The sequence below is a fragment of the Mustela nivalis genome, assembly GCF_964662115.1.
Source record: "Mustela nivalis genome assembly, chromosome: 7".
Lineage (NCBI taxonomy): Eukaryota > Metazoa > Chordata > Mammalia > Carnivora > Mustelidae > Mustela > Mustela nivalis.
Window position 1 is genome coordinate 62,187,857 of NC_139026.1, and position 13,910 is coordinate 62,201,766.

Below are 13,910 nucleotides of genomic sequence, written 5' to 3' on the forward strand. Positions count from 1 at the left end.
ATTTAAATATGTTATCTTTTTTCTTAGTCTAAAGATTTATTGGGCGCCTGGGTGGCTCAGTGGGTTAAGCCGCTGCCTTCGGCTCAGGTCATGATCTCAGGGTCCTGGGATCGAGTCCCGCATCGGGCTCTCTGCTCAGCAGGGAGCCTGCTTCCTTCTCTCTCTCTCTCTCTCTCTGCCTGCCTCTCAGTGTACTTGTGATTTCTCTCTGTCAAATAAATAAATAAAATCTTTAAAGATTTATCAATTTTTTAATCTTTTCAAGTAACCAACTTTTAGTTTTATTGGTTTTTCCTATTGTTTTTCTATTTTATTTGTTATTTCTGCTCTAACTTTTGTTATTTCCTTCCTTCTGCTAATTTTGGTTTTAGTTTTTTTCTTTTTCTACCTCATTGACATGGAAAGTTAGATGGTTTATTTGAGAGCTTTATTTTTTAATGTAGGTGCTATGAAGTTCTCTCAGTATTGTTTTTTCTGCATTCCATAACTTTTTATAGGTCGTGTTTTCATTTTTGTCTTGAGGTATTTTCTAATTATTTCCTTGAATTCTTCTTTGACCCATTGTTGTTGAAGAATGTGCTGTTTAGTTTTCACATGTTGTAAATTTTCTAGTTTTCCTTTTTCTGTTGATTTCTGGTTTCAATCTATCATGGGGAGAAAAGGTACTCAATATGATTTCAATCCTTCCTAATTTGTTAAGATTTTATTTTGTGACCTAACATCAGATATATCTTGGAGAAGGATATGTGTACCTTTAAGAGCAATGTATATTTTGCTATTGTTAGGTAAATGTTCTATATATATATTATTAGGTTTGTTTGCTTTATATAGTAATGTTCAAGTTCTACATTTTTTTAATTGAAATTCCATCTGGATGTTCTATCCATTATTTAAAATGGGGTATTAAATGTTTCTATTGTAGGGTGCCTGGGTGGCTCAGTGCGTTAAGCTGCTGCCTTCAGCTCAGGTCATGATCTCAGGGTCCTGGGATCAAGTCCCGCATCGGGCTCTCTGCTCAGCAGGGATCCTGCTTCCCTCTCTCTCTCTCTGCCTGCCTCTCCGACTACTTGTGATTTCTCTCTGTCAAATAAATAAATAAAATCTTAAAAAAAATGTTCCTGTTGTATTGCCATAGATACTTTCTGTTTTGTCAATGTTGACTATATATTTAGGCACTCTGATGTTGGGTATACACATGTAATATATATTTATAATTTTTTCTATCTTACTGGTCAATTGATGCTTTTATTGTTATATAATTTCATTTTTTGTTTCTTGTGACTTTTTTACGTAAATTCTATTTTTGTCTGATATCGGTTCAACCACTCCTGGTCTCCTTTGGTTACCAATTGCATCAAATATCTTTTTCCATCATTTCACTTTCAGCCTATGTGTGTCCTTAAATCTAAAGTGACTTTCTTGTAGACAGGGCATAGTTGAGTCTTCTTTTTCTTTTTTTTTATCTGTTCAACCATTTTATGTCTTTTGATGGGGAAGTTTAATCTATTTACATTTAAAGTAATTATTGATAGAGAAGACTTACTATTGCTACAGTGTTGTTTTCTGTTAGTCTTGTAGAAGTATACCTCAGAGATATTTTGGGTTTGGTTTCAGACCACCATAATAAAGCAAACACTGCAGCAAAGGGATCAAATAATTTTTTATTTGTTTGTTTCTCAGTGCATACAAAAGTTATACTTCACTATGATGTAGTTTATTAAGTGTGCAATAACATTATGCTTAAAACAATGTACATAACTTAATTTTTAAAAATATTGCTAAAAAATGCTAACCATCATCTGAGCTTTCAGAAATTGATAGTCATTTGGCTAGTGGAGGGTCTTGCCTCAAAGTTCATGACTGCTGACTGATCAGGATGGTGGTTGCTGAAGTTTGGCAATGTCTTGAAATAAGACAGCCATGAAGTTGGCCACACCAGCCAGCTCTTCTTTCACAGCCATCTGTTTGATAGCATTTCACCCACAGTAGAATTTCTTTCAAAATTAGAGTCAATCCTCTCAACCCCTATTGCTGCATTAAGCTAAGTTGATATAATATTCTAAATGCTTTATTGTCATTTTACATTCTTCATAGCATCTTCACCATGAGTAGATTCCATCTCAAGAAACATTTTCTTTGTCCATAAGAAGCAACTCCTCTTCCATTAAAGTTTTATCAGGAGATTGCCACAATAGAGTCAAATCTTTAGGTTCCACTTCTAATTCCAGTTCTCTTCCTGTTTCTACCACATCCACAGTTACCTTCTCCATTCTCAAAGCATTCTAACTAGAAATTCTTCTGAGCAACAGTACTATCTGAAGATGCCTTACTTCTTATCATCCCAACTGCACACCGCCCTCAACAACCTCCACCCCACCCCGCTGCCTTTCTCTGGACCTCTCCTTTATAAGAGTCTCCCCCTGCAAATTTTAGGTGGCTGTGGTTAACCTAAACTCCTCTTTTTCATTTTTTGGGCTAAAAGGACTACAGGGATTTTGTTTTTGCCCCCACCCCCACGCCCCTAGGAGAGAAAAGGCACGTGCACAAATTCAGGGAGCAGGAGCAGAGGGAGAAGGAGACAGAGGACCCTAAGCAGGCTTGATCTCAAGACCTGGAGTTCATGACCTGAGTGGAAGAGTAGTTCACTTAATGGACAAGCCACCCAGTTGCCCTAGAGTTTTAGCTTTGAAGGTGCTGTGGCCTCACCTCAAAGCCCTAAGAATGAGAAACTAATCCTATACCTTTTCTTCTAAGTGTCGACTCCCAACCAGAGTCTGACTGCTTTTGTTTGCTGTGTTTCCCTGTCTTCCTCCAGGTGGTTTTGGGTTTCCCCTTAGACTTTATAATTGTTATTTGCTGGAGGATCTGTTTCGTGGGAACTTACTGAGCTCTTTTGGAGGTGGAAATGGTTATACGTATTTCAAGATCACCCTGGCTACAATGACAGTTGATGAGCTTTCCCAGAAGGGATATGTAGAGTAAAAAAAGAGAAGAGAGTCTGAAACAAAACCCTGAAAAAAAAAAAAAAAAAACAATTGAAAAGCGAGAATAACGTAAGCCTGCTCAGGATACTTGAGTGATGGAAAAAATAGGGTTTGATTCATGCAAATACAAACAACTTACTGGAAAGGACAGGAGAGTTGTGGAAAAATGAAGGTGCAGTGGGGCAGGAGGTTTTTTTAATAGAATAAATTTAAAAATTGATTAATGATAAAGCTGTTCCCTATTGTCTCCAGACAAAACTCTCTCTTGAGCACTAAGCCTGCCATCTGTGTCTACTTGATGCATGTTTATTTTTAGAAATCTCACACTTGACTTTTGAAAAGGTGATTTCATTGTTTTTAACCCCAAGACTTCTCTTCTTCTCATCTCAAATAATAATGTTAGTACATACGCTTATCCAAATTAGAAACTTAGAAAATAAAATCAGAAAACTCATTACCCTTATTCCCCCATCTTGTTGATTTTCCTCTTAAACTTCTCCAAAGAGTGTCTGTGATCTTTTGTTTCCTTCTTTCCAGCTATTAGGCTTTTTTTCCTTTTTTTTTTTTTTTTTTCTGAGATCAGCTTGCTTTCTTCTTTGTTTTCTTTCCTTCTTTTCAAATTTTCTTTTTTTCTTTCTCTCTCTCTTGCTTAGTTTCTCTCTTTCTTTCAAAATTTTATTTATTTATTTGTCAGAAGGAGAGAGAGAGAGAGAGAGCACAAGTGGGCAGGGGAGCAGCAGAGAGAGAGAGGGAGAAGCAGGCTCCTCACTGAGCAGGGAGCCTGATCCGGGGTTTGATTCCAGGACCCTGGCATCATGACCTGAACAGAGGCTTAACCATCTGAGCCACCCAGATGCCCCTGAAATCAGCTTTCTAACAAATTTCTTTGTTACTAAGTCCATCTTTTACATAGATACTGGAATCAACCCTCTAAAATTTAATTTCCTTATGCTACATTTAAAAATACAATTGCATCTCCCAATGTTTGGCATATTTCTATCCTTCTGTTCCACCTACACAGATAATCTTTCTGTTTTTTTCAATTTATCTTTGTTCTTTCACTATTTGGGCTTTTTCTCTATTTCCTATTTTGTTTTAAATGTTTATTTCTTCTTCAATTTCTGAGTTTCTATGATCTCTTAAAGACGTAGTTCAGATGTCACCACACCTATAGAAAATTTAACCAGGATAGACAGAATTAATCATCTTTCCTATGTACTCATGACTTTATAAATTTATAATATTATTACATTATTATGCTGGCATTATTTATTGCTTTTGCCCCAGGAAGTTATTAATACTTTAAGGGCATTTATTATGTCTAGCTTTACTGCCCTTCTTACTCTGTACCTGTCTCAACTCCAAGATGTAGCAGAGTAATTGCTAGATTGGAATTGCTCAATAAATGTTTGCTGAGTAAATGAATTGAGGTTCAAATGAGTTAACCTAGTTAATCATAGCTGTACCTCTGGCAAAATAGAAACTTGGAACTGTCTCCTGACTTCAGTCCCAGAACTCTTGCCAAAAAATATAATGAACTAACTTGCCATGATTGCAGGTAAAGATGACTTTATCTCTTAGCTGAATACCAGTAAACTTCTACCTGTGATACTTTAATATCCATTTGATAATTGATAATATCCATTTGATAATTGTTTTGAACTCTTTCAGCCTTAAATTCTCTCCCTCATGGCATCTCCTTGTAATGTTTTTCACTAAAGATTTTGGTGTTCTTATTCCTTTTGATTTTTTTTTAAGTTCTGAGAAAAATCATCATATCATTCTTTCTCTGCACTTCAGTCCTACATTAGGAATAGGGTTAAAAATGCCCACCTTATAGGGTTATAGTTAGATTAAAAGAAAACACATTTATAAATCTGTCTATATTAACTCATTTCATATCCCTCTGTAATTCCAGTTCATTGGAGAGATTCTTTTGTGGCTATGTGTTTACATCTATTACCTTTTTCCTTTTTAAATTTTAATTTATTTTTTATTTTAATTAATTTAAATTCAATTAATTAGCATATAGTGTACTATTGGTTTCAGAGGTGGAATTTAATGAACTTTTTCCTTTCTTTAAAGAAGTTTAGAATTGTACTATGAGAGTTCCACTTTTTTGAATCTCTTAAGTTACGCCTTTTAAGATTGCATATATGAACTGTGAAAAAACTTTCTCTGAACTTTCAGAAATTTCTTCTCATATAGGTCAGGGTTTATATTCGTTTATATTTATATCTGCTTTAATGAGATGTTCTGTTACTTTCTGAAATTTTTTCCTCTTTAATTTCACAAATGAGTGCTTTGGTGGTCAGCATTTAGATGAGTTCACTTCTCTATTTCCTCAATAATCAATAAATCATATTGTCAATATGCTCATTACTGATTCTGCATTGTCTATAATAGTATATGGCATAAAATTGTGTTTAGCTAAATGATAAGTCCAATTTTGCTCTGAATGAACCTAAAGTTAAAAACTGGATGATTGGTATCTCATAATGGTTATAAAAATACATTTATCTGTGTTTACTGTATGGCTAGCACTATGCCAAGAATTATATATATATTATTTAAATTAATCCACCTAACAGCTTTACTAAAATTATCTCCATCTGAAAACTGAGAAAACTAAAAAATGAGAGGTTTAACTACACATTGACTCTGTGCCAGATTTACAATCTGAATTGGGGGAATAATAATTTATCCAACAATCCAAAAATATTTATTTAGTCTTTCCTCATTACATATTAGGCATCTGAGTTTGATGGTGAGCCTGATAACATTTTCTCTATTTACTCATTAGAAGACAGTCAAAACTCCAAGCCTTCCAATTCTTCATAGCAGACTGAGCATAAGGCAGAAGCCATATCTTCCTCCCTCCAATTTTAATAAATAACCTAAAAGGTACTAAAAGCAACTCATAACTCTGTTAGAAAACAAGGAGGGATATATTCTGTAAATCAGAAACTATGAGGATTTTCTGAAAGGTAAATAGTAAGAAGAACTAGAAAGAGATTCTAGTCCAAGACAGGTACAAGAGAAGAAAACTATAAAGCACAGAAGTTGCTCCAAGTGTGTATCAAAGGCAAAGACACTGATAACAGGAAGAAGAGAGGTCCCAGGGAAAACTGACAGGAGGTTGGTTGGGTATCCCACTCATTCAGTAAGTGAAAACATGCATCTTTCCTTGTTTAACAGGCCTCTCCTGATCATCAACATACACCACTTAGTAATGTGAACATTTTAACTTTGCGTAGCATGGACATTTTAACAATATTTTATCTTATAATCTACTAGCACAGTTGTCTTCCATTTATTTGATCTTCTTTGATTTCTTTAACAATGTTTTGTAGTATTTAAGATACAAGTCTTTCACCTCCTTATTCTTAAATATTTTATTCCTTCAATGCTATAGTAAACAGGATTCTTTTTTAAATTTCCTTTTCAGATTGCTTATTTTCAATGTATAGAAACAACTGATTTTTGAGTGTTAACTTTTTTATCCTGTATCTTTGCTGTACTTGTTTAGTAGTTCTAATAGCTTTTTATATGTGGAATCCTTACAGATTTCTATGACTAAGATCATGTCATCCATAAACAAATAATAATAATAACATAAAGTATAAATAAATAATATAGTAAAAATATAATTTTGTTTCTTTTCCAGTTTGTATGCTTTTAATTTTTTTTTCTTGTCTAATTACTCTGGCTGGAACTTCCAGTACTGTGTTGAGTAGTAGTGGCTACAGTGGGCATGCTTACCTTGTTCCAGATCTCAGAGGAAAAGTTTTCAGTATTTTCCCATTGAGTATGATATTAGATATAGGCTTTTTCCATATGGCCTTTATCATGTTGAGATAGTTTCCTTTTTTTTTTTTTTTTAAGATTTAATTTATTTATTTGGCAGAGAGAAAGATCACAAGTAGGCGGAGAGGCAGGCAGAGAGAGAGGGGGAAGCAGGCTCCCCTCTGAGAAGAGAGCCCAATGTGGGGCTCAATCCCAGAACCTAGAGATCATGACCTGAGCTGAAGGCAGAGACTTAACCCACTGAGCCACCCAGGTGCCCCAAGATAGTTTCCTTCTATTCCTAGTTTGCTGAGTGCTTCTAAGATAAGACTGTTGAATTTTGTGAAATGTTTTCTTGCATCTGTTGAGATAATTATGTGGTTTTATTCTCCATTTTGTTAATGTGATGTATTATACTGATTGATTTTCATAAGTTAGATTTTCAACAATCTGACTTGCATTCCACTTATAAATTCCACTTGGTTATGATGTGTGATCCTTTTTATGCACTGTTAATTACTATTGGCTGGTATTTTGTTGAGAATATTTACAACAGTAGTAATCAGGGATTCTAGACTGTAGTTCCTTGTGATATCTTTGTGTGGCTTTGATATTAGATCGTGTGGCCTCATGAATCTGGGAGTATCCTCTCCTCTTCAATTCTTTCCAAGTTCAAGTTTGAGAAGGATTAGCATTAATTATTTAAATGTTTGGTAGAATTCTCCAGTGTAGCTATTCTGTCCTGGGCTTTCTTTTTTGGGAAGTTTCTTACTACAGCTTCAATCTCCTCACTAGATACAGGTCTGTTCAGAGTTTTAATTTCTTCATTACTCAATCCTGGCAGGTTGTTTCATTTCTAATCATTTATCCATTTCTTTTAGGTTATCCAATTTTTTGACATATAATTGTTCATAGTAGTGTCATAACTTATTTTATTTCCATGACATTATTTGTAATGTCTCCTCTTTCATTTCTAACTTTAGCTATTTGTGTCTCCTCTCTTTTTCTCAGTTAATCTAAGTGTTTATAAATTTTGTTGATTTCTTCAAAACCTAACTCTTAGTTTCATTGATTTTTTTCTATTGTTTTTCTATCCTTTTTTCATTGATCTCTATTCTAAAATCTTTATTATTTACTTACTTTTGATAACTTTGGGTTGAGTTTTTTTTCTTCTTTTTCTAGACCCTTGAGGTATAAGGATAGGTTGTTGATTTGAGATCTATTTTTCCAATGTTATCTATCACTACACATTTTTAATAGTGCTTTTACGAGACCCATATGTTTTGGTATGTTGTGTTTTCATTTTCATTTGTCTCCAGATAGTTTCTAAATTCTCTTGTGATTTCTTCTTTGATTTATTAGTTGTATTGTTTAATTTCCACATATTTGTGGATTTTTCTGTGGTCAGTGAGAATGAATACATTGTATGATTTCGGTTTTATTTAATTTGTTAGGAACTGTTTTGTGACATAACATATGGTCTGTTTTGGAAAAGGTTTCATGTATACTTGAGAACGGTGTATATTCTGCTGATAGATGGAGTATTCTACAAATGTCTGGGTCCAAGTGGGTTTAATTGGTTTACAGTGTTGTTCAAATCTTCTGTTTCAGATTTCCTATCTGGTTGTTCTATTCACTGTTATAAGTGGGGGTATTGGATCTCTTATTCTTTTTTCTATTTTAAAGATTTTATTTATTTGGCAGGCAGAGATCACAAGTGTCCTAGATCTAAAGTGAATCTCTTGTACACAGCATCTGGTTGAATCTTATTTTTTAAATCAACTCAGGAAATCCATGTCTTTTAAATAATATACTTAATCAAGTTATATTTAAAGTAATTATGAATAGCAAAGAACAATTATCATTTTTTCATTTGTTTTCTTTCTGTCTTAAAATTTTTTGTTCTCTTTTCCTCTCTTGATGTTTCTCTTCATGTTTATATTTTTTGTAGTGATGTATTTTTTTCATTTCCCTTTAATAAATTGTATTATTATATTGTATTTTATATTTCCTTTACTAGGGAATTTGATATTTGGTATGCTTTTGTGTTGCTACTCATCATCCTTTCACTTCAACTTGTAGAAACTTCAGTGTTTCTTATAAGGCAGATCCAGTGGTTATGACTTCCCTCAGCTTTGACTTATCTGAGAAAATCTTGATTTCTTATTCTTTTTTTTCCTTAATTTTTATTTATTTATTTATTTAAAGATTTTATTTTTTCATTTGACAAACAGAGATCACAAGTAGGCAGAGAGGCAGGCAGAGAGAAAGGTGGAAGCAGGCTCCCCTCTGAGCAGAGAGCCCTATGCGGGGTTCGATCCCAAGATCCTGGGATCATAACCTGAGCTGAAGGCAGAGGCTTTAACCCACTGACCCACCCAGGTGCCCCTTTATTTCTTATTCTTAAAGGACAATTTTGGGGTGCCTGGGTGCCTGGGTGGCTCAGTGGGTTAATCCTGTGCTTTCAGCTCAGGTCATGATCTCAGGGTCCTGGGATTGAGCCCCGCATCAGGCTCTCTGTTCAGCAGGGAGCCTGCTTCCCCATCTCTCTCTGACTGCCTCTCTGCCTACTTGTGATCTCTCTCTGTCAAATAAATGAAAAAAAAATTTTTTTTAAAAAGGACAGTTTTGACAGATATAATATTCTTTCTTGGCAATCTTTTTCTTTTAGTACTTTGAATATTTTATTCTATTCCTTTCTAGTTTGCAAAGTTTTGCTTTTTTTTTTTAAGATTTTCTTTATTTATTTGACAGAGAGAGAGATCACAAGTAGGCAGAGAGGTAGGCAGAGAGAGGGGGAAGCGAGCTCCCTCCTGAGCAGAAAGCCCGATGCGGGGCTGGATCCCAGGATCCTGGGATCATGACCTGAGCCGAAGGCAGAGGCTTTAACCCACTGAGCCTCCCAGGCGCCGCTAGTTTGCAAGGTTTTTTGCTGAAAAATCTGATGATAATTTAATGGGAATTCCCTTGTATGTGATGAATCATTTTTCTCCTACTGCTTTTAAGATTTTCATTTTGTCTGTGACTTCTGACAATTTAATTATAATGTATTTGGTGTCAGTCTCATTGCATTTATCCTAGACTTGCTTCTTTGAATTTATCAAATGTGCACGTACATTTCTTTACTTAGATTTGGGAAATTTGGAGCTATAGTCTTTGAACAATTTTTCTGCCCCTTTCTCTTTCTTATTCTGGTATTCTCATAATGCAAATACTGTTTTGCTTGATGGTGGTGTTACATAGGTCCTTACATTCTTCATTATTATTCAATCATCCCCCCCCCCACCTCTTGAATCAGTCTTTGAGTTTGTTGATTCTTTTTCTGTCTGGTTAAGTTTAATTTTGAGCTCCTCTGGTGAAGTTTTCAATTCAGGTAATGTTCCAGAATTTGTTTGATTCGTCTTCCAAGTTTCTGTTGCATCATTAATAATCTCACTTAGTTTATGTATTGTTTTTCTGATTTCATTTAGAGGTATATCTATTCTGTGTTTTAATTCATTGAATATCCTTATGATGATAATTTTGAATTTCTTTTCCTGCAATTCATGTATCTCCATTTCTTTAGGGTCAGTTTTGGAGGTTTAATTTCTTCCTTTGAATGTGTTATGGTTTTCTGTTTCTTTATATGTCTTACTAGTTTTGGTGTTAGAAATTTGGCATTTGAAGGATCAGCCATTTCTCTCAGACTGTGTGTTTTTGTACAGGATGAGTTTCACTATGTAGCCAGGCTAGAGATTCTCTAGACCTCTCAAGTTTTTTCTGGGTGTTTGTTCTCCTTGGGCTATTAGAGAAGTTTGCTGGTGTCTAATTAGGACTTCTGCCCAGTGTCAAAGATACTGCACCCTCCCTGATTTAATAAATTACAATACTGGTGCTCCACCTAGTGTCTGTCCTTGGTACTACAGATTCTGGTTCATTGTTCATTGTCTATTTTAAGCTTCTCAAATCTGGCCAGACACTTTTGTCAGTACTTGAATACAAACTGGTCCCTCATGCTGCCTCCTTACAGGCCAGAACATTGGATATAAGTTCTATTCCTTTCTCTCCCCAGACAGAATATGGGAGTTGGGCGTTTTGTCCCAGTCACGTCAGTGATGCTTGGTTGGAGGAAGGCCCTGGCAAGAAAGTTGAGAGTGTCACAGATTTTCCTACTGAACTTGTGCAGTTGGCTTCACACTGTGTGGGATGCAGAATTATTTCAAATGATTTGTGGATTTCTCACAGAGATATTCAGTTTGTTATTGTTAAGCTTATATATCCATAGGGTAAGGAAGATTGAGGATTCCTATTTTGTCATCTTGTGGACATCACTCCCATCTCCCTTTCTTAATTTCTGGTGTCAATAACATGATTCTTCTGAAATGATTAAAACTGGAAATTTTTCCTTTCTGTTTTATAAAGATAATAAATGATATTATAATATGTCAAAATTGGCTTTCCATGAAGAAAATATTGATAATTTTTTCTAACCTCTCTGGACAAATTTATTATTTTTGTCCTCTGAGCCTTGTTGTTCCCTTTACCAACTTAGCAAAACTGACTTTGATACCCTTCCACCTTTGGTGTTTCATTCTTAGATGACTTCCTATATTTTATATAAGGATTCTTAGTTATTTCTAATAAGTTGTAATATTTACAACTTTTCTCAAGCTCTTTCAACTTCACTGCAAGTTCCATATACAAGAAGGAAAGTATACACATTTTTCCAGCCATGAAAGGGCTGTATTGGACCTTTTATCTCCTTCTCCAAGCACCTCATGTAGTAAGTTCTAGTTAGACAACAGTTTAACATGCTTTTTAGCATCTTTGTAGCAGACACTGTTCTAAGCCCTGGGGATAGGGGCATTTGGGTGGATCAGTGAGTTAAAGCCTCTGCCTTCAGCTCAGGTCATGATCCCAGGGCCCTGGTATCGAGCCCTGCATCGTGCTCTCTGCTCAGCAGGGAGCCTGCTTCCTCCTCTCTCTCTGCCTGCCTCTCTGCCTATTTCTGATCTCTGACTGTCAAATAAATAAATAAATAAAATCTTTAAAAAAAATTCTAAGCCCTGGGAATATAGCAGTGAGCAAAACAGACAAAAAAAATCCTTCACTGATGAAAGTTATAGTGAGGGCAATGTATATTACATACATACATAAAATACCGTGAGGGGAATGTAGTATAATTTTAAATAGGATGGATAAGGAAAGCCTCACTCTGAAAGTTATATTGAGGAAAATCCTCAAGGATGTGAAGGAGTGAGTGATAGGGGAATAACTATGGGGAAGAGCTTTCCCTGCAAGAAGAAAAGCAAGGACAAAGAACCTGTGGCAAAATAATAAGCCTGGAATGCTCAAGGTAAAACAAGAAGGCTCTTGTGGATGGAGAGCAAAGAGCAAGAATAGAGTAACAGAAAATGAGATCAGAAAGGTAAAATGGAATATTTTTAGGGAAGGAATAATCAGGGGAGGACAGATCATTTAGAACATTGTTGGCTATTAGAAAGACTAGATATTACTAAGAGTGAGATGGGAAAACAGGGAGCAGTGGCATAATCTAATTTTTATTTTGAAATAATTTTTGTAGTTACTGTGTTAGAAGAGACTGTAGCAGGGATGAGAGGAGAAGGAGAAAGATCTAATAAGAGGCTAATGTGATGATCCAGGTTAGACATGATGGTGGCTACCACTGGTGGTACAGGAGATAATGAGAAAGGTCAGTTTGGGATGCTATAAGAAAATACTTGGTTGCTTAAACAGAACTTTACTTCTTGTGGTTCTGGAGGCTGGAAGTCTTGAGATCTGGGCACCAGCATAGTTGAGTTCTGGTGAGAACGTTCTTCCTCATTTTCAGATAGCTGTCTTCTTGTGTCTTCACAGAGCAGGGAGAGAGAAATAAGCCTTTCTAAGGACAGTAATCCTATCATGAGGGCTCTGCCTTTATGACCTAATTCCCAAAGGACCTATTTCCAAATATCATCACATTAGGGATTAGGGTTTCAACATGTGTGTTTGGTGGGAACACAAACATACAGTCCATAGCAGAATAATATTTTTTAATGTTAGATGTAAAAGGAATTTACTTATGGGTATAAATGTGGGCTTTAAAAAAGATGAATCAACACATTTTGTTAAAATGAGTTTGAAAATAAAATATCTATAACCACTAAAGTTAAAGGGTTTTTTTGTTTTGTTTTTTTAGAATGTTGAATATACTGCTTTGTTGTTTTCATTTTTATTTGGACATCTCCAGTAATAGTGAGGTTTTGTTCTGTTTTGTTTTGTTCTGTTTTTATATTTTAAAGATTTTATTTATTTATTTGAGAGAGATAAAGAGTGAGAGCAAGCAAGCATGAGAAGGGGGAAAGTCAGAGGGAGAAGCAGATCCGCTGCTAAGCAGGAAGCCCAGTTCAGGACTCAATCCTGGGACTCCAGGATCATGATCTGAGCTGAAGACAGTCGCTCAACCAACTGAGCCACCCAGGTGCCCAATAGCGAGGTTTTATAAATTTTTAAAAAATTTCCAGCGGACTTCTTGGAAATGCCATCTTTGAGAATGTCTGGCCACTCCCTGCACAACCTATATGATCATGGGAGGGGATAAAGAATAGCTTATCATCACCACCATCTCAGGTCATTATCTAGCTAGCTTCTCAAAAATCAATTAGTAATGTAAAATGAAAAATAACAGCCTTGACTGCTCTGCTCTAATTATCTCATGTTGTAACCAAATTTGAAAATGATGCTTTATCCATATAGTGATGATAACCTTAAAAGGACTAGGACTAGGAAGTACCAATCGGTATAGAGGAAAGTTGAGTAGGATTTTAATGATAAAAATAATCTTTTTAAGTAAAGAAGATAAGTTATTTTTAATTCGATGCATATATAAGTGCTATAGTCTTTTTAGTAATAATTTTCTCTTTTCTTTCTGCTTTTTCTTAGATGTTTTTAGTGGCCCTGTCATTCAGCTTTATGTGTAAGGCACTAGGTGGAATCGTTATGAAAAGTTCCGTCACTCAAATAGAAAGGAGATTTGACATATCATCTTCAGTTGTTGGCTTAATTGATGGAAGCTTTGAAATCGGTAATTTTTATTTCTGTTTATTATTAGCAACAAGATCTACAGAGGTAAAAACTGTTCATACAGCTCTACAGCGCTGA

The 13,910-nt window shown here is 35.2% G+C and overlaps 1 protein-coding gene and 1 long non-coding RNA gene across 5 annotated transcripts in view; one reads left to right on the forward strand and one right to left on the reverse strand.

The window, feature by feature from the left end:
- The window catches only part of SLCO1B3 (solute carrier organic anion transporter family member 1B3), a 60,138-nt gene that overhangs the window by 17,961 nt on the left and 28,267 nt on the right, over nt 1–13,910 (forward strand). For 3 of the 4 annotated variants that reach the window (XM_082742226.1, XM_082742225.1, XM_082742224.1), the window contains one exon: nt 13,692–13,833. The exons of the other annotated variant lie outside the window; for it this stretch is intronic. In XM_082742226.1, the coding sequence (XP_082598352.1) occupies nt 13,692–13,833 (142 nt within the window). The remainder of the gene's footprint in view (nt 1–13,691; nt 13,834–13,910) is intronic. 4 annotated transcript variants of the gene reach the window in all.
- LOC309868710 lies at nt 1,646–2,822 on the reverse strand. Its single transcript, XR_014313806.1, has 2 exons — nt 2,742–2,822; nt 1,646–2,315 (listed from the first exon to the last, which is right to left on the reverse strand). It is a non-coding gene; the product is annotated as an uncharacterized lncRNA (long non-coding RNA).